Source organism: Leptosomus discolor, chromosome 17 (assembly GCF_034619465.1).
Source record: "Leptosomus discolor isolate bLepDis1 chromosome 17, bLepDis1.hap2, whole genome shotgun sequence".
Lineage (NCBI taxonomy): Eukaryota > Metazoa > Chordata > Aves > Leptosomiformes > Leptosomidae > Leptosomus > Leptosomus discolor.
In genome coordinates, this window is record NC_141407.1 from 2,339,835 (window position 1) to 2,366,322 (window position 26,488).

The window sequence follows — 26,488 nt, forward strand, 5'->3', positions numbered from 1 at the left end:
AACAGCATCTCTTTGCCAAGAGATTGCAGTGGAAGGGCTGCAGGTAGAAGGCACCCAGCCAACACCTCGGTGGAGAAGTGTGCTCCGTGCCCACACCAGTGCTGCCCTTGGCCTCCTGTCCCTCCACCTCTGGCTCAGCCCCACCTGCATGCTGCGGCACCCCCAAGAACAGGATGGTTCCCAGGCCTGGGGCAGCAGCTTGTCCTCTCCTGGGGGCACCAAGGATTCCAGCCAGAGAGCTAGATCCTGGCAGCACACAGCAGCACAAAGAAACAGAACAGTCATCAGCAGCTTGGACAGCCCTGGGCACAGCACAGACACAGTGCTGGCCAGGACATCAGGATTATCTTTCTCCATTAACTAAAAGCACTATGGGATGCTGGCATCCACCTGGAAAGCCATCAGGGACAGGCAAGAGGAAACTTCTCATCAAGAAGGGCTGCCACTGCTCAGCATTTGCTTCTGGGAGGCTTTGCCTTAGACCTCTTTGTCAAGGGCAGTCTAAGCCTCTTTATATTCCACATCTTTATGTTTGGAAGAGGGCAGAGGACTTTCAGCCTTGGACTGCTCCCAGGAAAGTTCATTTGCACACTTCGCCTTGGCTTGGTCAGGCTGGAGTGGAGACAATCTGGTCCGCAGAGGGCTTAGGTGCTCAGAGGACAATGTCTAGGGGCAACGAAAGGAGTAGAAAGGTGCAATAAAATGGACTCAAGTCACCCTGATGTGGATGTCCCCTTCCAGACAGCACCCTTGGGTCCCACTCTAGCACCTTGCGAGAACACTCGAGCATCCCCACCTGATGCTGGTCTGCAAGGCACCAATTCTACAAACACTTGCTGGGTTGCTGGCAAGTTGTTGGTTGCTCCAACAACTCACACTGCAGAGGAATAAAGCTGTCAGCAGCACTGGCAGTGCCAGGAGGAGCAAGCAAGCCCAGTGATGAGCAAGGGGAACATTTACTGTTCATGTGGAAACAAACTTCCACCCGCAGCGGCTCGCACTGGGCCAGGAGTGACTGCAAACCCAACCACCCGAGTCCCATTGCTCTGAAGACACCCGGGCAGGACTAGGCATCTCTCTTGCAAGGTGAGCAGCAAGGCTTTAGCAGGGCATGAAGGGACATCTGACAGCATGGCCAAAGGAGGGGGTGCAGGAGATGCAAAGAAGCCTGCTACAGAGCAGCAGTGGCTCCAGCCCTCTGGCCACCAGCCCAGTGCTGCCCTGCCTGGGCACTGCGGTGGCACTAGAGCAGGGCACCAGCTTGCACCCTTGCCCATCCAAGGGGCACACGTGCCATCGCTGGCGCTGTGTCCCCGTGGGGCAGCCCTCAGCACCTGCAGGCGGTGCCTCTGCAAAGCTGCTGCCACCAAGCGCCACAGCACAGCCGCACGGGGCTGTGATTGCTGCGTGGGGAGGGAAGGGTGACCTTGTCCTATATTTTAAAGGCCACTTTTCATCTACAAAAAGCAGCCAAATGAGGGCAGCAGCAGGGAGGAGGAGAGATGAGCAATGCAACACGGACGCGAGGCAGAGGCAATGCCTCCACGCTCAGCAGCGCTCTCTCTCCCCTCCCTGGCCAGAGAGGGGCTGGAAAGGGGGTGTCCTGCTGACCCCATCTCTCTGCTCCCCCTCCCGTCCTGCCCTGCTCTGTGACAGCGAGGTATGTGGAGGGAACAGGAGCTGTGGAGCGCAGGGAGAAGAGAAGTGGGGCAGAGCAGGGGGGTTTGAGCACAAACCTGCGGCTCTGAGTCAGTGTCCACGAGTCACTTCAGCCAGGGATCGGTGCGGCCCCCCCAGCACACCCTGCCAAGCTGCCAACAGCCACAGCCCCCCTAGGTCCTGTGCCACGCTGCCAGCCCTGTGCTGTGTCTCTGACACTGGGACTTTCAACCACCACTAGAAATGTGAACCACAACCCCTGCACATCCCAGACCCGTCCTTCATGTGTCAGTCCTTATTTTCTCAATGAAAGGTTAAGAATTCTCTACAGGATCATCAAGTTGGACAATCAGAGCCCAACTGTGTCTCCCACCCTGGTTCAAAATGCCAGGAGATAAACGGAGAAACCCAAGCGCACGGTCAGCTTTGCCAGGGAAACACAAACCTGACTGCACACACAGACACCTCCCCACTCGCTGCCCAAGGGTCCTCCAGGGACATGTCCTGTCCCTGTGCGCAGCGTGAGCCCCAGGGAAGGGGCTGGACTTTGGCCGTGGCTGTCCAGGGCTTGGAGGGGAGGCATCCTGGCTGTGCTGTCTGCTGACACAGAGCTGGGGAAGAAGAGGTCCTCCAAGCACCTGGTGGGGCTCAGCCTTGTGCTGCAGCTGTGAGATTTCACTCCAGGCTCTGGAAAGCACTTCGAAAATATTCTTAAGCATTTCGCTGCTTCAGAGCTTTAATGATAGTACATCACTTGGTTGGCAGGAGCTGAGAGCTTCCCTCCTCACTAGTGAGTAGCAGAAGAAAGGAAGGCTGCATTATGGGTTGATGATCTCCATTCAAGCCTCCCATTTTCTGGGAGGAAAGGTTGCTCAAGTGCAGCCATTAAAGAAGGTGGCAGTTCCTGCATTCCAACCCCAAAACTGGAAGGCTTACTCAGATTTAAATTCAAGAGTTTCTAGGAAAAAAAAGGCCAAGGCATCTGCAGAGAGGAAAGGACAGGGAAGGTCAGAGCAGGAGGGCCAAGGGGATGTGGCTGCTTCCCCTTCAATCCCTCTGACAGAGGCAAAATGTTGCTCTGTGCACAGGGCTAATGTGCCAGCTAATGCCCAACCTCAGGCACCGCAGAGCCCTCTCTGTGCCTTCCTACCAGCTTATGTGCAGTTACGTAAATAAGCTGGAAGAGGCATCTGAGCATCAGTCTGGGCTCCTGCCTTCTTGGTGTGAGGGCAGGCTGGAAAGAAGCTGGTGCCTTACCCTTCCCGTAATCCCTCCCTCCCATCCATCTCTTTCCACACTGCCAACCTCTCCTAAACTTTGACAGTGCCACAACTTGAGATATCTTCTCCCAGGCTGCTGGGAGACCACGTCACTGGGGATGAGGGAGCCAGAACTGGGGGAATGTTTCCAAAACACCAGGGTGTTGCTCAACAGGCACAGGCAGGGAGGTCAGCCCGCGAAGCTGTGGCTATTCAGCGGAACAGGCTCCATGGAGATGCTTTCAGGGAAGGACTCAGACGCTTTTGCCTCCAGAAGTGGCCACAATTTGAAATAATTTCCAAAGGGGTATTGTCTCCTTGGTGGCACAGCCACTGGCTCTGGGCTCAGACCTGGCCTCTCCTTCCTTGGAGCCAGCTTCTTTGGGATGGACTCAAGGCAGCAACCCATGAAGGTCTGAATGGAGCTCAACATCGGGATGGAGTTTCATTAAAGGAGACATCAACCTACTCCTAGTGCCACAGCATTGACTTGTACACTGTATTGTGCCAGCTGAGAATATTGAACAGTGAATATAAAGCAATATACAGCTGCTAAATAGCAGCAGGGTGGAAAAGAGGCATCAGGATAAGCTGGGCCCAAGATGGATGAAAAAAAACCCAACAAAACAACTTAGTCACAAAGCCACTTCTGTAAAAATCTACCCCGTGTCTGGAAGGAAAGGCAGGGCAAGGAGTCCTGAGGCTGTGCTGAGCTTCAGAGGTTCAGGACAAGCTCCTGTATGGCCCCAGAGAGCAGCAAGGAGCTGTTAAAAGCTGCTTTTCATCGCCTCACCCGGTGCTGAGGGAGGAGCTGGGAACCCGAGCGAGAGCGAGACGGAAGCAGGAAGAAAGCCCCGCTGCTGCCGGTGGAAAAATGAGACCTCACACAGCTGCAGGAGCAGTTTTGTTGCTGACTGTTTTTACAAGGGGTTAGGCTAGGTTGTTCATTAATATTAATGCCTCAGTAAATTATGCATATTATGCATTTGCATGAAGCATCCCCCAGTGATGCTTTCTGCATTGTTAGCCAGCCTCCCCCTGAGTACGAGCAGCCTGCTCACAGAATCGGTGGCTGCATGTCGAAATGTTTTATTCTATTAAGAAAACAAAACTCAAAGCAAAAATGAAAACAGCCTGGCATGGAGAACCGACCCCTTCCTGCCAACAGAGGGGGGCAAACCAACACTGTCACCTTCCTGCACATGTGACAGAGTAGCCAAAGGTAGGATGCCCCCACCAGGCGGAGGGTAAAGGAAAGGGCCACCTTCTGACCACCCATCCTCTGTCCAGGATGGATAGATCCATAGCCCTAAGCTAGAGGTAACAATCGTATTGCAGCCTAAATCTAGTCTTCCCCATCTCCTTCCCATATCTCTAGTTCTTTCCTCACGAGATGCTCTTGTTACTGCTTGTATGAGTCCAAGTTGTATCATCATATTATTATCGAGACTTTCACCTGATTTTCTGGTGCACTGTGTCCTCATCAGGAGGCAGCTCCTTGCTGCTCAGTGCTTCGTTCAGTACAAGCCAGACAAATTGTGTTGCAATGAGCAAACCAACACTAACTCTTACCATCTGCCACGTGCTTTCCAACACCCTGCACAGCACACATGGACGGGTGTCTGGACTGGCCACTTCGAGCCTTCACTCTCAAGCCACAGACACAGATTTACTGCAGCGAGCAGCTCCAGGAGAGCTGCTAGGTGCTGCTCCTCTGCTGAACCTCCCACACACCACTGCGAAGCCTCATCCCGAGCTACCAGGGTTGTGCTGCTGAGCTTGCTGAGCAGCTGGGAGCAGCAAAGGCAACTCTGCTCCTTCCCTTCCCATCATTGCTGTGACTGTGTCCTTGAGGGACCAGAACCAGGACATGCTCTATGGAGAGTAAAACACCACTGGGGCACTCCATTGACCCCCTGACCACATGGGGCCCTGGAGCTCCTTCCTTCCTTGACCTGCAATGAGGATGGAGGCACAGACAGAAAGAACTTCGTGGCTGAGGAGGAGCAGCCTCTCATGGGCTATCTCAGCGCTGAGCGGGGAGGGACGGCGCCAAGAGCCACAGCTTGATCTCCATCACTCACCCCAGATCCCTGAGTCAGTGCTAAGTGCCACACTTGGAGCACAAGCCAAGAGTCAGTCTCCAACCTCAGCGCCACGTTTCCCGATGCTTCACACAGGTGTCTGTGGAGAAGGATATCAAGAGATGATAAAGAAGCAGAAAATGCAAAAAGGAAAGACAAAATGCTTGTGCAAGACAGGCACCTAGGAGAACCCGCTTAGTCCATAGTGGACAAGCCACCTTTTAGAAACAGCCCTCCTGTTCCACCAGCTCCCATGAGCACACCTAGTAGGGAGGGACAAGGACGCATCACTGTCACCTGCAAACCCCACAGACTGCTCTCCACCAGGGCCCATAGCATGGAAATGAGACAGATGTTACACTCTCCCTGGCCAGTCACTTTTGGGGTGTCTCCTCAGCCAGAAGCTGCAGATATTTGCCCAATTCTCTTTCAAATATCTTTTCATAGTTCTGGTCTTCACAACACTCTATGAGAAACCGCTTCACAAGCAAATCGCGTGCTGGGTGGAAGGACGCTTTCAAAGTCATCAGGCACTTCCCAGCAGCTCTGTGGAAGCTGTCCCAGGTCCCCCGTCTCCTCCACACCTCACTGGCTTCTCAGAAAGCGTGTTCAGCAGCCGCTATTGCACCTGAGACACAGGCACACCCCCACCATCCCCAAACATCGTCCTGTCACCACCCACAGCCCCACCGCAGCCCTGTCACCACAGAGCAGGTACATGGACACTGACGCCCATTGGGTCCCCCAGGATCACAAGGAGGTGCTGGCCGAGCAGGAGACAGACAGAAAGTACAGAGTGAGCGGGATACATTGGCAGGGCCATGTGGGTTGCATGGCCAAGTGGGGTCACGAGAGCTCCTGGAGGACCACAGTCATCCAGAGCTGAAATCCTCCAAGCATTGATGTCCCTCCCTTGAAGGCCCCACGGAGAATAGCTGTCCCAGCTGCCCAGCCCTGGCAGCCCAGCACAAGGGTAAGAGGGGCAGAGCCCTGGCCCTGCCCCACAGTGGAAATGCCATCAGAGCACCCCCAGCAGCAGGCTCCGACAGCCCTGCCCCTGGTCACTGGAAAGGAAGGGATGAGTCAGTGCACGAAGGCCACTCACGCATGGTGTGGGTGGAGAGGAGCAGCAATTTCTTCCCCAGGAGACTATATTCTTCACAGAAGTCCTTTTTTATTTATTTCTTCTTATGGAGCACGGCAATTAGCTGCTCCTCAACTCCTCCGCACCTGGGGCTGCCAGACGTGGGAAGGGGATACTCGCCGTTCCTCCCACTGTGCCAGGCAGGCAGGCAGGCAGGCATGGACAACAGCACAACACACAGCCAGGGCTGGGAGCTCCTCCCAGGACTGATGGGACACTGAGGGGCCAGAGCTCAACCACCCAGCCTCACCCCTTGGCCACAAGCCACCTCTATCTGCACCTTCAACGCCACCACGATCCTGAGCGCACGTGGGTGCTGTCACCATGCCTGTGCTGCATATCTTGGCACTATCAACCACCACACCAGCTGCGGCAGACAGCCATATACCAGTGTTGCCCCAACAGTCAGATGCAGCCTTGGCTGGGGTATATGGTGGCAGAGAAGCAGGAGAAGCTGAGAAGAAGTTTGAAGAAGCTTTGGGTCTCCTTCTGGCACTGTCGTGCTTTCTCTGTGCAAGCTGAGATCACGCCACCCAGTTTCCCCAGATGAAATGCAAGTATAACCCTTTGCCAGCTACAAACATCACTTTTACTGCTCAGGCCACTTCAAAACACTTTCCAGGGACAGTTATAAACTCCATCCACCTAAGAGAGCCCACCACAGCTGGTGTCAGCTCATCGGATCTACCTGTGGCCTGTAAAGGGGAGCGGCCCCCACCAGGTTCTGCAGGACCTCAGTCCCACCCGTGCAGAGGTGGCCACCATCTCCTTCCATCTCTGACAGGCTGGATGTTCCATCAGTGTGCTGGATGCTGCCTTGCCTGGTACCAGGGTTCAGTGACAGATAAATAAATAAACATGTTGTGAAGGCACTTGCTGAAAAGGCTGCCAGAAGCAGTGCTCTTCACAAGCTGTGTGGTCCTTTGGGAAGGGGACCAGGCTGAGGACAGCACCCAACTCACACTGTGCCCTGCATCGCACTAAAATATTAGAGCTGGCTTCGATCATCATCATGACAAGAGAGTGCAGCTCTCCTCCAGTAAGCATCTTCAGGCCCTGTCCCTGCTGGAAGAGAGCAGAAAATCTGACAGATGTTGCCCTGGCAGGATCAGAAGGAAAGCAGAACCGTTCCAGGAAAGGTGGCCTCAAGGAAAACCTCCTCCTGTTGTCCTCCACATGAGCTCTCCTTGCTTGGAAGTACACAGGGAGAAGGATTATTTCCTGAAGCCTTCATAGCATGTCAGCTGCATGGGCAGAGCGCTGGCCAGGGCAACTTTGCTACCCAGCAAAAGCGCAATTCAACCAACAGAAGGGCATAGGGAAGCATCAATGCCCGCCATATGCTAACAGGAGGTGCTCACCCCCTGGAAGACTGCACTCCTCAGACCCAGCAGAGCCGTCAGCCTGCAGGACAGATGGGGTGTTCTTGCTTTTGCATCCACCTCCTCCGCAGTATATAGTGGAGTTCAGGACAATACCAAGGTGCCTGGTGCTGCCCCTCAGGTAGGTTGCTCCCTACACACGTGTTACTCTCCAGTCAGGCAGCTCAGGAGCACATCAAGCTGCTGGAAGAGGGATGCCCCTGCAGCTCTACCCAGCCCTGGGCAGGGCTGCACACACAGCAGCACAGGTTCCCAGCCACCCATCATCTTGCTGTCCTTCAGGTGGAAGTCCTGCTACTTGAAGGCATCTTCCCACCAGTGCATTTCCAATCCATCAAGCAGTGATTGCCAGACGCTGATTGGGTCACTCACTGCAGAACTGGGACCTCCCATGGGCACCCATGCATCTCTGTTCCTGCTGGCAGCTGTGAAGACCTTTCCCTGGGTCTGGCCCCCGCTGAGGTCCCCCCCGGGAAGTCCTGCTGCCGGGGATGGTGCCCATCGGAGGGGTGTGCTCCCATCTGCCAGCACTTCTCCATGGTGAGCGGGCCGGCACGCCATCCAAGCAGCTGAGGAGCACTCACGGCCTGAGTTTGAGCTCTTCCCTGCTTGGGGGATGGCCCAGTCCATCACAGGAAAAGCTGTGGGGTGGGGGTGGAGTAGAGGTCTTCTTCCTCCATCCCATCTCCCCAACACTCCAGCTCTGTCCGATTTTGCTGTCCTTCCTCATCATACCAGACATAATCTGTCTCGCTTCCCCCAGATGACATGGTCACCTATCCATCCTACCTGCAGCACCCCTCATTTTATTCAAACATCTCCGAAAACTGTGTTCCTAGTGTCTTCCTGCCAAATCCAAGCATTCATTCAGATTTCCATCTCCTAAAACACACTACTGGCTCATCTCCTGATGACACAGGCCACCATCCACACGAGGGAAGGTCTTCAGAACAGACCACTGCTCTCCTCCCTAAATCTGCAGGGGTTCAACCAACACAGTGCTTCCATGGAAATCCCACCATGCGTTTTTTTGGACCAAGCAGGACTGGTGGTGCCACACCGGGACTCCAAAGCTGGGAGGGGGCAGGGTATTTCCAGCACCTTCTCAGCCCAGCTCTTGGCCCCTCCAGTCCTCAGCCCCACACAGCCTGACCAGCAGCCTGCTCAGCATCTCCAAACCTTCTTCCCACCTTCAACGAGCCATGTCTTGCCTGATCTAATTGGTGCCCTCATCACTAGCAAAACAGCTCAGGCACAGCCTTTGACTCTGCTGATTCCTCAGGGCGAAGAGCTCTTCCACCGTACGCTGGGCCATTGTAGGACCAGCCCCACCATCCTGGGCATTTCACTCACACATCTGACGTCCCATCACACAGGACAGGTTCCTCTTTACTCTCGTGCAACAGGTCTGGACAGCCACCACAGCAGTGGCCAGCTGGCAGCCAGAGGAAGGGCTGCCCTGCTGCTGGTGCAGGCAGCCAGTGGTCTAGGGCAGGTGCCTCGGGCACTCACCCACCCACCCGCTTGCCCCATTCCCTTTGGGAAGCAACCAGGTCAGGGAGGCAGGAAAGTCATGCAGAGCTCTCCTCCACTGCATTTTCCCATCGATTCGTAGTAGAATCAGGAGAGGTCAAGGCAAGTATCAAAGGGGAAAACCAGTGGGGTGGGGAGGAGGAGCAACAGCTTTGAAACCCAGGACTATTGGTGAGTAGCAGTCGTGAGGCAGCAGCTGAGCAGGGGATCCTGTTCCTCAGCTCTTCCTTCACCTCCACGAACTGCAGAGCAAGCACAGATGCTGCTGCCTTAATTTCGTGGACACAAGCCTTTGGCGTGGGCACCACAGTCGAGGCTGTACGGGTCCTGTCCCAGCAGCCAGGCTGGATGCAGCAGCCCTCTGCTCACATGCCAAACTGATTTCATTGCCTTGCAAACGCGCCTTGATTACCAAGACATCCTCAGGACATCCTGGGCCTCACTCCCAATTGCTCCTTGCTCCGTGGAGCACTGTACACCCTCTCTGCACCGGTGCACCCTCAGCATGTTTGGTGTGCACTCAGAGGCCCCGGGGCTCGCTGCGGACCCAGAGCCCTTTCCCAGGCACACCTCTGTTCAGCACCTCCTGCCTGCACTGCCCTGCACTGCAGGAGCAGAAACAGCACAGGCTTGAGTCCTCCCATCACCCACCATGTGACAAGAGGGAGACGGAATGTCTTGAGGGGCACTGGCAGTAACCAGGGCAAGAAGCAGAGCTGACACTCGAGGGCCCAAACCCACCCAGCTGCTCGGTAACTTCAGCTGCGTGATGCACACGCTGGCAGCTCAGCTCCGCCTGCACCTATGACTTTGTGTACACAACTGGTCAGCCAGCTCCGAGGGACCCTACCTGGTGGCACCAGTAAAGCCAACCAAAAGATGCTTTCACTGAGTAGTGATCCAAGAGGAACATGGGAAAAAATTGGTTTACTGCTAGCACAAGATAAAACCTGTTGTTTCCTTTCAGTACCGAAGCATGGCAAGACCAATGGAGTTAAGGGCATGTAGCGATAGGATGAGGGGCAATGGTTTTAAACTAGAAATGGGTAGATTTAGACTGGATATTAGGAAGAAGTTCTTTACCATCAGGGTGGTAAAGCACTGGAACAGGTTGCCCAGAGAGGTGGTGGAGGCCCCATCCCCAGAGACATTCAAGATCAGGCTTGATGGGGCTCTGGGCAACCTGATCCGGCTAAAGATGTCCCTGCTTACTGCAGGGGGGGTGGACTAGATGATCTTTGGGGGTCCCTTCCAGACCAATGCATTCCATGATTCTATTAGAATTGGACTAGGACCCCTCACGCAATCAGAGAAGCTGTCTGGTCTGCTGAAGTAGCAATAAATGTTTTGTCACTGAAGAAGCAAAGGAAGAGGGAGAAAAAAATGCCAATCAAAGGTAACATTTTCTTTGGGAGTTTAAAAGAATCTTTGCAGGGAACAGTGGATAATAAGGAAGGTGGAACATCTTCTTGCTAATGCAGGAGAGCTCTTGACCTGCCTGCTTCTGTTGAGAAAAAAAGTGAATGAAAGCCCCAGAAGGAACATTAGATCACACTGGTTGTTGGTCTTGGTAAGAAAATAAGTCCATTAAATGAACACACTTGGGCAGTGTGAACTTCCAGCAACGATGAACACGCACAGCCCTCCCCAGTGAACTCTTGCTAATGAAATAAAGCCATTAGAGGCCCCAAGTGGCCACACACCACAGCTGGGTGATGTGTTTAACAGGTCCCTGCTGGACTGCACGTGGAAGGTCTCTCAGAAGTCTGTAAAGCTCACAGCAACGATCAGCAGACTCTCAAGTGATGCTTTTTAAATCCTGAAGTGGCTGTTTGAAAAACAAAACAAAAATACCGCCAGACAAGAGGCTGTGCTTAGCACAAATGGAAGAATTGAGCCCAAGGGGCCACCCAGCACTTCTCCTGCCTGAATCACCTCCTCTCCCTAGTCACTGCGAGGTCTGCCAGCTCATCCCTGCTCCTTGACCTCCTTCCCAGACACCAGGAATTCACTTCAGCAAGATTTGTGAACCTCACAGATGAGCTCAGTGCAAACAGGCAGTCCTGCGGCAGGAGCTGGGCTGAACCCTGCATCACTGCCTGGCTCTGGACCCTCTAACCACAGGTCTCCCCGGAGAGAGCCACCCCCACTGGCAGAGCAGCTGACAGTGGCCTGGTTCAGTGTCCCCTTGGCACACACGTGGGTTTGGGCCACCCACCATTTAACCCCTTTGAGCAGCTCACAGCAGTCTGAAGGGCACAAGAAGTTACACAGAGAAGGAACAAGCAGCATTGCGCGAACACTTATTAATGTAGCTACATAAATCCTCCAGTAAACTTCATGAAAAGAACAATTCGCCTTCCTGTTACTGGGAACAGTTGACCTCTGCTTGGAGGGAACAATCTTCCCTGCAATGCAGGTTGTTGCAGAGCTACGTGGCGCGAGGCCTGTTCTGTTGCTCCAGGGAGTAGGCAATCCTGGGTGCCGGAGCAGCAGCTCCTTCCCAGACCAACGCGTGACCCCAGCAGGGACAGCCAGTACGGACTCGGGATACGTCACCAGCGTTCAGTGGTGAGGCAGCACTCCCAGGGATAATCGCCTGCTATAAACCACTCCTTGGACTGACTGGAGTAAGACTGTCTCCAGGTAGCTGCATTAGCCGGGCATGGATATTCACTGCTGCCGAGTACTTCCAACATAAGGACGGATCGGGAAAATAAAGCTGTTCCTGTAGTACGCACGCAGAAGTTACAATATCCAATGCCAAACCTGTGAAGATGGAGCCACCCAGAGGTCCTTCTCCTTCACTGTGCAAAGGAGTGGCTTTCTCGATCCAAACAAATTTTAACAGTGAAGTTTGTTTTGAAACACGCGAGGAAGCCTGTGCTCCTGCCAGTGATGCTCTCCTCACAGGAACCTTCACAGAAAAGGCAGAGCCAGTGGCCCCTCCCTCCCAGAACGCAAAGATATTTCTTTGGGGAAGCTGTAAACACTCTTATCGTTCACAGGGCTTCTCCTGGAACGTTAACTCACAAGCTTCTTACCAGTTCAGCAAAGTTATGAGCAACTTTTGCAGTAAGGGAAGTCCCACAGGTAATTTGTGCCACTGCTAAGCTTCCAGCTACAGAATGAGCTTGGGCTACTCAGCATAGGCTCCTGAAAAACAATTAAAAGGAACTCCCAGTGTTTAAACAAAGATAGCTTCACTGAAACGAACAAAAAAACCCCACCAAACCCCCCAAAACAAAACAAAAACCAGTCAGATTCTCAAGGAAATTCACATTCCTTGAGATCTTTTCCCACCTCTTTGCTTGCTCAAGTACCACAAGAATTCAGAATTACGTCCAGTCAAAAGAAACAGCTCTTGTTTCTTGCAACATATGATACCTCCAGAGCAAGGACAAAACCGTGCCTACTCCAACACCGAGACAGAATGCCTTTTCCAAACCTAGCTTTTCCAGTAACAACACCCTTGATGTCCCTCATTTCCAACCCCCAGCAGCCTCCTGTGAGACCACAGCTACCCCTGGGTTAAGCCATCCTGGAGGCCACCTCCTCTTCCTCACACTTCTAGCTGCTCCCCAGCTGGGGGAGAAATCAGGGATTTTCTTAATACAAAATAATGACCATTTCCTTTTAATTTTTATTTTTTTTTTAATAGAAATACTTTTAAACTTGAAACTTGCCATCTGTATTAGGGTTTAAATTTACTTTAGTGTATAAAAATCATAGTAATTACCTTTATGCTGCTCTCTCATCCCAATGAAAGCAGGCGCAGTGATCAGAGAAGGCGAGAAGAAGCAACTTTTGCTTTTAAAAATCAGCTTCTTCCAAAATAAATCAACTGTGGTTAAACTTACCTGGGGAGGGGGGAAAATAAAACAAGTGCTGAACCCTGCAGCGCAGGATAAAACTAACCCCCCTTCTGCTGAGTCCTGCATGTGCCCCAGGCAACCACTGGCCCCCCGACCTGCAGCCCAAGCCAGGGGCTTTGAGCGGCTCCAGCGGCCAGCACAGCTGGGAGCTGCTCTCCCTCCTGCTCCCTGCCCGCCATCTCCCCGCTCACCGCCAGCAAATACCAGTTGATTTCCTGAATTATTTAATGGCTATGGTGGGAAGAGATGTAATTTTTACAGGCAGAGAGACAATAAGTAAATTGCAAAGGGACACTGCAGGAGCCCTCCTGGTTGCTGGCGCCCTTCCCTTACCAGGTCAGCCTTGCGTGGCATCCGTAGGACAGCGGCTGAGCTGCAAACCCCCTCACAACGGGTGCAAACATTCAAGTGTTACGGCTTCGGGGATCTGAAGTCTGGAAAACTTTGCTGCACTTCAGCTAAGCATCCCATTTGATCTCAGGCAGGAGTTACCACCTGCCAGCCAGGCCACCGGCACAGCCCTCGCGATGGCTGCATGAGGTGAGAATTCAACCCTCTCATCATGTGCCCTCTCACTCCTGCCTGCCCAAAGTTGAGACCTGGCAGGGGCTTGCGACCACACCACGGCGAGCGCGGGCACAGCCCTTTTGTTTCCGATCCGTGGAGCCCCTCGAGCCGAGGTGGACAAGCGCCGCTGGAGCACAAGCTCAGCTCTGCTGGGAGCGGACAAGGTGCAGAGCTGGCACCTCACTGGCCAGGCTGCAGCTCCGCCACCATCCCCGCCGCTCCCTGCCAGCAGCTCCTTCGTCACGAAAACACAAAGCCCCCCGTCCCGAGCGAGCTGAGCCAGACCCGCGGGGGCAGGCGGAGCAGCGAGTGGGACCAACACACCCAAAGCAGCGGCTCTGACAGCCTCTATATATGGATTTTTCCTCCTATTGATTAACCCATTTGGAGTTTGTTTATTTGTGTTAAGGCTGCCTTGCAGCTCATTTACTCTCTCTTAATGAGGCCCCCGCAGAGTGATGCCGCCTGTGCGTTAATTACAGGCTCCGGCACAGCCCATGCTTCGCAGAGCATCCTCCCACCCGTGCTCCAGCCCCACTCTGTGGTTTGTACAGCACTTGCCTCAGCGGGATGGGCTGCTGCGCTGCCAAACCCCAGCCCTGGGCTGCCCAGCGGCCTGAGGTGCCGCAGCGGGACAGGGGGTGCACGTTCTCGCGGGGGAGCAGAAATAGCTGTGAAATAGCTGACTCCATCGGGAAGGAATGACCATTCACAGCACATCCCTTTTATAGTAACTGGGCTGCAGACTAAGCCACTGTCGTAGCTTCATTTGACAATGAACAGCAATATCAGGGGAAGATTATTTCCTTTTTCAGTGAAAGGAATCAAGATGTTCCACTCCATCTTTTTCCATACTCCAGGAGCTCAGAGCCAGCCGCTCCACCTGCAGCAGCTGGCACAGTCTATGGCCAGCTGTCAAAGCAGTAGCAGAAATAAACATTGCTCCAGACAAAGGTGGTGTATGTCTAAGAGACCCTGAAAAACCTCTCACTCCTGTTAGTTGTTTGAGGCACGAATGCCAAAAGGACACCTATGACTTGTTATTTCTGGACTGGAAAAATAAGGGCACAATACTCAGGCAGCGCATTCCACATCTTTGAATTTGCAGGGTCGATGAGACAAGAAGCAATTCTCTTCAGCGTAGTGCAGGACAACACAGAGGCCTCCCACAGGAGAAGTATCACCGAGTCTCAAAACTCTGGTTTGGCTAATGTTACCCAGCCTATGGGGAAAGCAGGAAAAAAAAGGAACAGCAGCTCTCAGGGGTGAATACACTCGCACTGGGCTCTGCGCTGTAAATGCGGCGTGCAGTGCACCTTCAGGGGTATCCAGTGGTCAGCTCACGCCACCGCTGATTCACGAGCAATCAGCCTCACCTAGGGCGAAGCAGGGCCCAGGCTCCAACACAGTTTGCAGCGAAAGCACATGTCACGGGACAGCAATGATGCCAATTTGCCTCACTTGCACAACTCTTGGCAGCTGGACAACTCCCCGCATAAGCAGGAGGCCAATGTACCTCATGCTTCAGTGCCACTTCACAATGCACCGAAAGCTGCTTGTCCTGACCCTAATTCACTGCTGAATCAGTGTTGCAAACACATCACATCTTACACTTCGTTAGCTCGCAGTAATGCGTATTTACACATACACACACCATCCCTCTTTTGCTTTCAGATCATTATATTCATCTTAGCTGGAAGAAGGGGCAGTGTTATCATAGCCACAGCTGGCCTAAGGCTGTATTAGGGCAAGAAAATATTCCTTCTATTACATTACCACTTTCCTTATATACCCTCCTTCCTGCTGACTTCAACAGCAGCACTCTTTTCCCCCCCAAATTTATAAAGCCCCCCCCCCCCCCGCAAACATCAAACACACGTTGCTTCATACGTGCCAGCTTCCCGTTTCCCTCAAAGCGTGCGATTGAGTCATATAACGGAATTGAATTCTGAACACTTCAACCTGCATTTAGCTGAAAGTTATTACATGCTTTGGAAGTTAATTTTCAGTTATCATTTTTGAGATCTAACAGACACACTCAGATAAAGCTATCTATCAAACAAGGGGGAGCACTGCCAGGACAGCCTGCAAAGCCCCGACACTGCCTGGCCAGCCTGGTCTGCAGCCATGGAGCACGGTTCCTCTCTCTCCTCCAGACAGGCAGGTCCCCAGGCTCCGTGCTACCTTCGCAGCTTACTGCTTACACCAGTGACTGGTGTTCTGCTCCAAAGCAGCAGAACCAGTCGCCGGGTTGGTGCGAAGAGCCAGCGAACCGAAAAGGCATCTTTCGTCAAAGCTGGGACCATTCATTACAAATGATTTGTCCGATGGGCAACTGGAAAGAGAGCACTGTCTGCGGATACAAACCAAGGGCCAGACAAGAGCAGGGCACAGTCAAACTCCCGTACGAAAGCTCTCGAGGGTGTTAAGGACAAGAAAGCACAGAAAGGAAGATTTAAGAACAAAACACTGGCCGAATCGGAGCAACCTCCCTGTGGTCAGTACGGAGTCCATTGAAAATGGACAAACCAAGGGACCAGAGCGATGGCGTGCAGGGCGCTGGAGGAACGGGAGGAAACAGCACTAAGCAGCAGCCAAGGGCTTCTGCCAGCTGATCCCTGCGGTAAGTTCCTGATTATCTGGGAACACCTCGTCACACACCTTCTTCCCAGAGCACGTGCGTTCCGCCATGCCACGTCCCATTTCACTACGAGTTGTCCTTGGGTGCTGCAGATACCATTGTGATGGCACCTGGGGGGACGCTGGACATCCCGACGAGAAAGAGAGGGCAGCGTCACTGTATGATAAGCTTTGGCTAAATAGCTAAAACCACATTTGTACAGATGTTTTCTGCAGGTGAGACTCTCTTGAGATTTATTTTTAACTACAAAAGGCTAACAAAGTGTTATCCTGCTAGACATGCATACAAACAAGTTCCTTGAAGGAGTCTAACAGCAGAGAAAATAACAAGTGTGTGGTTGTGTGGTAGGACTCAGTCCCTGGGCAGCTCTGAAAGAGCACCACATGTTTTCTTACAGCCTACCTGTGGGAAACGGGGAGAAAGAAGAGATTGTCACCAGCAAAAATATGCAGGATTTCCAATTATAACAAAACAGAGGATCCAGTTCATGTGGAAGTCTGACCTTTTATCTCATGCAGGCTCTCTTCTTCAAGGCCTGAGTCCAATAACTGTCCAATAGCTCTCTTTCTTGTTACCAAACTCTTAACCTTCTTTTACATCAGGCTAAACAGAGGGTCAGCAGTGAATACAAAAGGCTTTAACAGAACAGGAGCAATACGATACCTCAGTATTAGGCATATGAAATGGGAGGAATTTTGCTGTGGCTCTGAGTCCTCCTTCACAACAGATCATTGCAATAAATCACAGCAACCAGCATAAGCAGGCAGCCCAGTTTGGTGGTTATCCCTGTAACACAAGCCTAGGAAGAGCAGAACTTCTCAGTTCACAGCCTGGGTTTGGGCTGTCAAAAGCCGCAATGACCAGTCATGTGGGCTTACACTCCTCACTCGGGAGGCATCAAATCGGAGCAGCAAAGGCTTCAAGTGTAAACCACAGACGCTCTCCAAACAGGCTGTCACCTCCAGCCCAGGAGGACGGAAGTGACCCGGGATCTAGAGGTCAGCTGAGTGGAGAATGAGGAGATGCTGCAGAAGAGCTAGGGGAAAACCCAAGGTGTCATAAGCAGCTACGTGGTGATACTCAAACTCCTCCAACAATTCTGGTCTCCTTGCAAAGTCAGGAATCCTCCTGGGTTTTCCACATCTGCTTCTACAGTAGAAAGAGGAGTCAGCTTCAGAGACAGCCTTTAGGAAGCTGGCAAGGTTGGAGAAGATGCAGAGAACCATTTTTCAAAGCTGTTTGTTTCTAAGCAAGCATTTTGCTTAGTCCACCTGCACACCCTCAGGAAGTTCTACCACTACAGGAGCACAGTCATCAGGCTCTGCCTCAAAGTCCCACTTAAATTTCTTCGTTAGGTGAGCCTTGAATCTTTCAGCCTTCTTCCTTAGGGTCCCATCAACAGCAGCACTGCACGTGCAGGAAAAAAACACCTGAAAGAACAGAGCAGAGGTCAGTAAGCACTCGGCCACGGCACGAGCTGTGCATCTCTCTCCTATGCAGAAATCACAAACAGGGTGCACCAGGAAAAGCTGCAGGTTAGGCCACTGGTAAGGGATCTACCACCCTGGACACCCCTCCACCTTTGTGCTGCCATTCAGCAAGACCCGGACAGGCTGGAGAGCTGGGCAGGGAGACATTTGATGAGATACCACAAGGGTAAGTGCAGAGTCTGGCATCTGGGAAAGAACAACCCCCTGTCCCAGTCTAGGCTGGGACTCAGCTGTTAGAGAGCAGCGTAGGGGAAAGGGACCTGGGGGTCCTGGTGGGCAGCAGGGTGACCGTGAGCCAGCAATGTGCCCTCGTGGCCAAGAAGGCCAATGGCACCCTGGGGTGTATGAGAAGGGCTGTGGTCAGTAGGTCGAGAGAGGTTCTCCTCCCCCTCTGCTCTGCCCCGGTGAGACCCCATCTGGAATAGTGTGTCCAGTTCTGGGCCCCTCAGTTCCAGAAGGACAGGGAACTGCTGGGAAGAGTCCAGCACAGAGCCACAAAGGTGATGAAGGGGGTGGAACATCTCCCTCATGATGAAAGGCTGAGGGAGCTGGGTCTCTTGAGCTTGGAGAAGAGGAGGCTGAGGGGTGACCTCATCAATGGTTATAAATACGTAAAGGGCGAGTGTCAGGAGGATGGAGCCAGGCTCTTCTCGGTGATGGCCGGTGACAGGACAAGGGGCAACGGGTGCAAGCTGGAGCACAGGAGGTTCCACATGAACATAAGGAAACACTTTTTCGCTGTGAGGGTGACAGAGCCCTGGAACAGGCTGCCCAGGGAGGCTGTGGAGTCTCCTTCTCTGGAGACATTCAAAACCCGCCTGGACGTGTTCCTGTGTGACCTGCTCTGGGTGGTCCTGCTCTGGCAGGGGGGTTGGACTGGATGATCTCCAGAGGTCCCTTCCAACCCCTGACGTTCTGTGATGCTGTGTAAACAAAGCGTACATTTCTCCTCTCATCCCACAGCCAAGACAGACCCCCTGGTTAGAAACATTGGCGTTAAGGTCATAACTTTGTTTCGAGCAGGAGCATGTATGTCATTAAATAAGCACTATGGAATTCTGAAATACACTTAAGTTTCAGCAAAGTAAAATGCCTGAGCAGAAGGAAAAAAGAAAAAAAAAAAAAAAAAAAAGAGGACTATCAGTTTCCATTTGCCACACACATTTTTACAGCGCCTCAAAAAGTCCCACAGGAAATCATATTTTTCATGGATGGATGGACCAGGAGATCCCCCAAAGTATTTTTGTAATATAGTATCACCAACACCTTAGGATACAGAAAAAACTTACTAAAATGACCTTGAAGGTAAGAGAGGAATGGGAGATCTCTGGAAAAAGTCCAGTTATCCCCAGCACAGCCACCCCCTTGAGAACAGGGCACTGAAATGAGGACTAACCTCTACAGATGGCTCCCCTCCATCACCCCCCCACCCTCCCAAATCTATTAACTTTTCACAAATTCACAGCTTCTGTTAGCACTTTGAGAGTTAAAGCACCCATGTAGGATTAACCAGGGCATTTAGCCTCTGACGCCATCTCCCATCAGCCTGCTTCTGCTCCTCTTCCAAACTCGTGGTCCAGAATTCATTTCCATAGGAAGAAAGTTATATTTCAAAGCCAAAAAAAAAAAATCACTGCATGATGGAAGTGAACGGAAAGCCCTCTGGGGAAAAAGCAGGCTCTTATTTGGGAGGGAGCTACTGACAGCCGGATAAAACACTGACAATGAGCAGCAAAATTCATGGCTTTGTTTATGATCATTTGTCTTTTCCTTGTTCATTCTACCGTGAAACTGCCTCTTCATAACAGAATTCTGTTACACAGCAAGGCTGCTATTAAAAATAAAATAAAAAAATTATTCTTCCCACTTCTCCTCAATGAACTGCACATTAAATTAGTTATTCCATCAATATTTTTTTTTTCTTTAGACATTGTTAGGACTGCATACTCAGTGGAGGTTATACTGTATTCTCCTCGCCTCAGATCAAACTCCAAAAATAAAGTTGCTGTATTCAAAGTTGAGCAAATGCTAACACAGATAATACGCTCCCCCCACACACACCATTTTGCACCTGCCCACACCCAGTTAAGACTGTTAACTCTGATGGCTGTGTACATAAAGTGACTGGGTAAGGCAAGTCCCAGAGGTTCCCTGGCACCGTTTCAGCACATCAGGGAAATCCCACAGGAGCGGAGAGACAGAGAACTTCTAGCAAGGAGAGGCTCAGCTCAATCGGCAGGCAAATTTCTTCTGTGTCACTGGGAATGTGGTGACTCCTGCTAGGGCTTAATGGTGATTGCTGAAGCCAGCACAGAGACCTGAAGGGATCAGCTGCTACTGCTTTAGTAAAAAGCACAGAAATCCAAGGACATGCAAGACTCGGGTATCCAAAAATGAAAGGTAACCAGCAAGACTGGGTGCTTCCAAAACCCCCATCAGACAGACAGAATGGCTGGCTGATGCATTCCTTGTGCTGCTGTAAACTGACAGTGCAAAGTGTTGCCCTGCAAGCGTGCTGCAAATAGAGCTGGGTTTTCCAGTCCTGGAACGGGATGGGAAAAAACCACCAACAAAAATAAAATAATAATTTTAAAAATCGACGCTTCTATGAATCCAAATTCCAAAAAAGTGAAGAAAGTCACTTGAGTAAAGCCATGCTTCCTGTAACATTTTACTCAGCAAACTAAAACCAAACCTCCACTCTCCCCAAACCTACAGCAAGAACGTGAAGTTACAAGTAGAGAAATGCAAACGCTCCCTGGGAAAGGAGAAGACACCACCGATTTGCATCAAGCACCTGCAACAAAACTTACTACTCTTTCTGCTGGGATTAAGTTTCCACTGCTGAGCTTCACCAGTGTATCTGGTTGTGGCCTTTTGGTCTTCTCCTTTTTTTAAAGCTAAATTCTGCTTAGTCTGTTTGCTGGACTGTTAGCATGGTTACAATCAGTGGGAGTAACTGGCTTTACTAGCGCTGAATTACAGATTTGCCCATGCCTGCCTCAGTAGAAGCAGTGTTTTCTATATTTTGGACTAACTATAAATTCCCTCTGGATAAGAACTAGATTACAGGAAATCTTCAGCTTTCCTTACAGCTAACAGGAATGGAAAAGCTTAAATACTGTCAATGTCCTAAGCTCAATAAGGTTTCACTGCAGCTTTTCTGCATATTAAGCATACCATTCAAGCTGATGAAAAATCAGCATCAGTCTTTTAAGCCAAAGTTCTGGGTTTTTTTGAAAAAGAATGAATGGCATTTGGGGAAAAAAACCAAAAACAACCAAACAACAACCAAACAGACATCTTCTTGCACTTGCTCAGCCTCTCTCAGAGCTGTTCAGCTCAATGTAGTTCAAGGCCTTACAAATTTTTAGGAAAAATATGCTGGTACAGCCCAGTCGCATTTGATGCGCCACTCCAGAACTCTAAAAGCATGCCAAGGTAGCACGCTACTTTCAGCACTATTTGCAAGGAAAATATAGTAAAAAAGACACAGTCCCCATCCTCTGTTGCCAATAGCCTTTCCTCTCACTGCCTCACTTCCCTGGCCTCTCTGTGTGCGGGCCAATTCAATTTTATACTGCACTAGACTCTCCCAGGCACAGCTTGAGCAGGTCACCCTCTGAGATGACAAGCAAACAGCATTTCTTTGTAAACAACCCGGGGAAAAAAGAACATAAGCGTGTGCTTAGGCAGGCCCACTCTCTCCCATGCAGCTCAAGAGCAGCTTATTTCCCTTTGCGGCCTCTCCCTGAATTGGCGCTGATGTCCTGTACGCCCTCCCCGCCCACTCCCGTTCTTCAAGGGATAACCGCAAACGTACCTGTAAGGTGCTGGTTAAAAAGTTGTCCTGGGAGACAATGTCCACAAAAAAATCGGCTGGAATTTCACTGAGCTGGTGATATAGCACAGAAATCAGATTGATGTAAAGGTCTTGATACTTCCCTATGGCATCTTCAGATCGGCACAGGATGTTTAAGAGTCTTTTCCAGTGCTCAAATGCGTCGTATACATTCCCGATCAGGAAGCAGATGAAAGCAAACTGCAACTCAGCTGTGCATGTTCAGCAAAGGGAAACAAAACAAACCACATGTAAGACTAAAAACCTATCCAAGGTACGTGTCCTCTCAAGAACTCCGCAAACGATTGCATAAAGCTCTGGGTCTGCCTTTTGCCCACGCATTCTGCCCTGCCAGTGCTTCTGCTAACGGCAATCAATACTCCAAACATGGGCTATTTACTAATGCTCTGCTCTTCAGCTGGAGAAAGAGCAGAGCACAATCAGGCAGGTCCACCTGTAACTATAATTATCATCTTCTTCGGAGAGTGACTTTACGAGCAGAGTAAACAGCCACTTTCAGCCACCTAAGGACTTCCACTGTCATCCATGCTCTCAAAAAGCCACCCAAAGAAGAAGTCAGACATTGCTGCTGTTCCACAAGCATTCAGTCTGCCTGTGCTGGGGTTTCCAGAGCCCCGCAGGAGTGCAAATGCTATAGCCCTTGAGTGGGAACATTGGGAGAAGTGAGCAGTACATTAACAGACGTTTTTCCCTGGTTGAATTGCGAGGGTTTGTCTCACTGGACGCTTAGCATCAGCTCTTTTGCCAGAATGATGGCATCACCATTTCCTAGTAATTTGTTCTCTGGGTATCCTAGAGTTGTCTCTAATAACTTTGATAAAGAATAAATTGTGTAACGTTACTGTAGAAAAAAATGGAAAAAGGGAAAACCAAAGGCTTGTTCCAAACCTCAGTAGCCTGGAGGCTCCAGCTCAGCTAGGTTGCCAAGCCCTACCTCCATCCTGCCACAACACGAAACCACACTCCGGGACCTCCACAGATTTGATATTTACTCATATAACAAGTTGTCAAAAAACGCTGGCAAGTAATTGAGACCCTGCGACCTGGAGCCGCAGCCCTCGCTGTGGATGTCTGCAGCACCGGGGCTGGCGAACCCCAAACCCTGCCACGGAGGGTCGCCAGCAGCACACGGCAGAGCTGCCACCGCTCCAGACCAGCTGCTGGGAGACCCGGTACCGCTTCTACCGCTGAAACCGGAACAAGACTCTGAAAATGATGATGTTCAGCCCCATTCAATGCTCCCAAGGACTCCATAAGCTCTGTCCTCAAAAGGTTCACCCAAGAGGCAGGTTGTCAGGCTGGTGCCAGCCGACAGGCCGCCTCTGCACAAGACACAGCTCGCAGCCACCTGCGACTGCTGCTTTTGTCTTAATTGGAGGCAACCCGGACTCCAAGCCCAGCACCCAGGAGCGAGAGGCAAAGGGGCAGGCTGGCAGCTCCGGGCACCGTGTCCTCACTCCAGCGCAACCGGAGCAGGCCCTATAGCTGCTAAACTCCACAAGATTCCGTCCTGCAGTGAAAAGCGATGCCTCAGGGGGGCAGGGAAGGAGGCCCACCGAACAGGCGCAGGTTTCACTCCTCGTTTTACAGCGAAATGCCTTTATTCTCCCAAAGCACCCGGGGACTCTACGGGGCGACACACGGCACTCACCAAGCAGCTCCAGAGGCTGGCTGGCGTATCGCTGGTTCATCACCTGCTCCAGGGCGTAGCTGAGGTCCATGCTGTGCCGGGTTATCTCTTCCGGGGTAGCACCGTCGGGGTACATCTGCTTCGGCAGCTCCGTGAACCGGATCTCGGTGCCGGCTTTGGGCTCCATCCGAGGCAGCCGCGCCAGGCCCTCGGCGTAGCTCCGGCACTCGGCGCCGAAGGGCGGCAGGCGCTGCTCCGCCCGGTCCCTGGTGTGCCGCCCGGCCGCCACCGGCAGCACCTCCGAGAAGGCGCAGATCTGCCCGCTCTCGGGCTGCAGCTTCTTCATCGCCGCTTCGCCGATGAAGCTGGTGAGGGAGACCCACTTCTTGAGGGTCTCGTAAGGGTAGGGCCCGAGGAAGGGGTCCATCTCCCGCAGGTTCTCTCGGAAGGCCTCGGCCTCCCCCGCGTCCGGCGGCGCCAGGCCCATGGCCTCGCCGGCAGCGTCCCACCGCAGCACCCGCACCTCCCGCCGCCGCAGGCTGAGGAAGAAGCCGGTGCGAGGGCCCGTCTCCCGCCCGCCGCCCGCCCGCCCCGCGCTGCAGTGCACGAAGTGGACGCCCGGCGGGATCATCTTGACGCCGCGGAACCTGGGGCCCACGGCCCAGCTGCTGTAGTCGATGCCGAACTCGGTGCCCTCGGGCACATCCAGCACCACGACCGCGGCGCCCTCGAAGAAGAGCTGCCTGGCCAGCTCGGGCTCCAGCCGCGGGGCCGCCATGGCCCGGCCGCGGGCAGGGCAGGGCAGGGCAGGGCAGGGCAGGCCGGGCCGCTCCCGGAACAGCCGGCTCCCACCGCCCGGAACCGCCGCGCCGTCCGCCCGCCCGCCCGGTCCTCCCCGAAAAGCGGCCCGGCGGCCCGGCCGTTCCAGGCGCGGCCGTTCCGAGCGCGGCCGGCGGGGGGAGCAACCGGCGCTGCCCGGCCCCGCCCAGGGCCCCAGGGGGGTTCCCCGGGCCCGAGCACTCGCTGCGGGCGGTCGTGCCCGCGGTCCCCAGCGGACAGGGGTCCCCTGCTACCCCCCCCCCCCCCGGCTCCCAAGACCCCAAACCCGGCAGTTGTTCTGCTTTGCCCTGCCGGGGCCCTCCATGGCTGGCGGCTGCTCCGCTCCATCCCGCTGCGGGGTTCTCATTGCCCGGCTGGGCGCCCTGCAGTGGGGCAGGCGGACAGGAGCCCTGCAGCGGGACAGACGGACCCAGGACCCCACAGCAGGACAGACACGCCGAGGCCCTCACAGCGAGACAGATACACGAGACCCCGCCGCGCCACAGCCGCCCTCACGGCACCACGTCCTCCCTCCCGGGGGACAGCCAGAGCTGGGGACAGCTGCCGCCTCCTCTCTCTGCCTTCTGAGCAGCCCCACCACCACCTTCGCTCGTACGAGGGCCGGCAGCCGCAACACAAAGCTGCTCCCAGTTCCACCAGCCTCAATACGCCTGGCGGCATCTTCGCTTTGGGCAGAGTGGAGTCCAGTATTTCCATGGGCAGAGACCCCGGTTGCAAGGTCCCCCCTTCACTTCTCCATCTTCTCGTCAGGAAAGAGTCCACTGAGGCCCCAAGGTGATTTAGCATCAAACACATTTATTTCACTTTTATTGAATACAAGAACAGTGAGCACACACGCATACACCACCGAGCACTGAAAAGGATTATGACTGAAGGGGGGAGAGGGAGAACAAGGCAAGAGAAAAGGAAAGTTAGTGAGGGAACAACAGAGCGTTGCAGTTGGTTGGTAAGGTGCTTCTTAAATAAAAATAAATATTATTGTTATTGTTACTGTTATTATTACTCATGCAATCGCAGGCCAGGTTTGGAATGAATTTCTGGGATCAGGTAAAAACAGGCACTCGTGTCTCCCACCCCTTTCGACAGAAAGGCCCCTGGAAGAAAACAAGCAGTGATCAGCGATCTGAAACGGAGCAAGGTGATGGGCAGGCTGGGGGAGATGAGCCCGCAGGGGCCTCAGTTGTTGCTGCTGAGCAGCAGAAACCCACACCTCACCAGGCGAAGAAGCAGTGAGGTTTTTTCTGTCCTTTTTTCTTTTTTTTTTTCTTTTTTTTTTTTTTTTAAATAAGTTTTTAAACACTGCCACCCATTAAACACACTGCGGAAGCCAGGGACTGGATCTGCTCACTCCAAACGTAATTCATTTCAGTCCAAGCGCACATCAAGCCTAACTCTGTAAGGCCACTAATTTTAACAGTAACCTTGGATTTTGTAACTACACAACGCCAAAAGCAAGTATCTAGTTTCACAGTAGCCTCTGGTGGGTTGTAAAAGTGTCAAAGCCAGGTGGGCTCCTCTGAATATGAAACACGCAGCGTGCTGATGGACACCAGCACCACGTGCAGACCACAAGTCCTCCGCCACCTCGCCTCTCTCTCTGAAAGTGCCGCTGCTGATTACGGCTGGTTTGGGTGTATTGAAAAAAGAAAAGAGAGAAAAGTAGCCTCTTTGCAACTGCCTTAACTCTTTTTTGGTTGGGAGTCTGGTCTCTAAAGGTAGCTGAAGGCGCTCGGATGGAAGCTGGGGAGACCCTCAGGACCTGGCTGCACCGGCACCAGCCAGCAGCTCTGCTTCCCAAGCAGCCTGTGTGTGTGCCTTTCATGCTTGCAGGTGAAACTTCCCTGCCAGAGGGAGAACAGACTTCACGGGGACATACTAGCAAGCAACTGGTGAACCGCGGCTCGCAGGGAGCAGGCTCTTTCCTAGGACAGCAAATGTGGTGAGTGGGGTCTGCCCACAACATCCTGGCGGCGCAAGCTCTCCTGCTCGCCGTCATCTTAGGAGCCATTGCAGGACCTGTCAAAATGCACTTATTTCTGGGCACGGTCTGTGTGACGGGTGGGAGACTAAAGGCAAAATGGTGCAGAATTGTGGGCCCTTCTGTTTCTTCAGGAGCTAGAGACAATTCCAAGAAGGAAACCCATTTATTTCCTTTCCGATTTTGGTTCCAAGTCTACCCTAACTGCCTGGTTCACAGTGTACGAGCCCTGGGCTTGGCCCATGATCCCGTTCCAAAGGCAGCTGTAGAGGAAGCCTGTGGCTAAAGGCTGAGCTGGGATGAGTTGGGGGAAGGCAGCTCCACTGACATCTCCTCGACATGTGCCTTCCTACACAGAAGGCCTGGGCTCTCTCGTCCAGGCTGGCCTGCTGGGGATGCTCTGCAGGCCGGGGGAAGGGCTGCCAGCGCCCCGCCATCACTGTCACCAGCTCGCAGTGCCTCGGGCAGCCCTTGCCGTCACACCCGGGCAGCAGGGGAGGCAGGGCTGAAACAAACCCTCTGCCTTTGACCCTACTCCAAAGCT

At 52.9% G+C, this 26,488-nt stretch overlaps 1 protein-coding gene across 2 annotated transcripts; it reads right to left on the minus strand.

Moving 5' to 3' along the window:
• Positions 1–643: 643 nt before the first annotated feature.
• On the minus strand, positions 644–23,904 carry AAR2 (AAR2 splicing factor). 2 transcript variants are annotated; one of them, XR_015183943.1, is made up of 4 exons: positions 23,148–23,904; positions 21,458–21,687; positions 16,547–17,574; positions 644–666 (listed from the first exon to the last, which is right to left on the minus strand). XR_015183943.1 is itself a non-coding variant. In XM_086474805.1 (3 exons), exons 1-3 carry the CDS (start codon positions 23,902–23,904, stop codon positions 17,407–17,409), a joined length of 1,155 nt encoding a protein of 384 aa, XP_086330931.1. In that variant the 3' UTR covers positions 16,361–17,406. The 2 variants fall into 2 exon arrangements, 1 of the variants encoding a protein (XP_086330931.1); XM_086474805.1 differs by lacking the exon at positions 644–666 and having other exon boundaries at positions 16,361–17,574.
• Positions 23,905–26,488: the final 2,584 nt, after the last annotated feature.

Bases quoted from the DNA above. Each gene is read 5' to 3' on its own strand.
- AAR2 (XM_086474805.1), bottom strand. From the start codon at position 23,904: ATGGCGGCCCCGCGGCTGGAGCCCGAGCTGGCCAGGCAGCTCTTCTTC. The intron at 21,688-23,147 runs GTGAGTGCCGTG...GAACATGCACAG, and splicing joins CCAGCCTCTGGAGCTGCTTG to CTGAGTTGCAGTTTGCTTTC. The intron at 17,575-21,457 runs GTACGTTTGCGG...CTGTTCTTTCAG, and splicing joins TTTTAACCAGCACCTTACAG to GTGTTTTTTTCCTGCACGTG.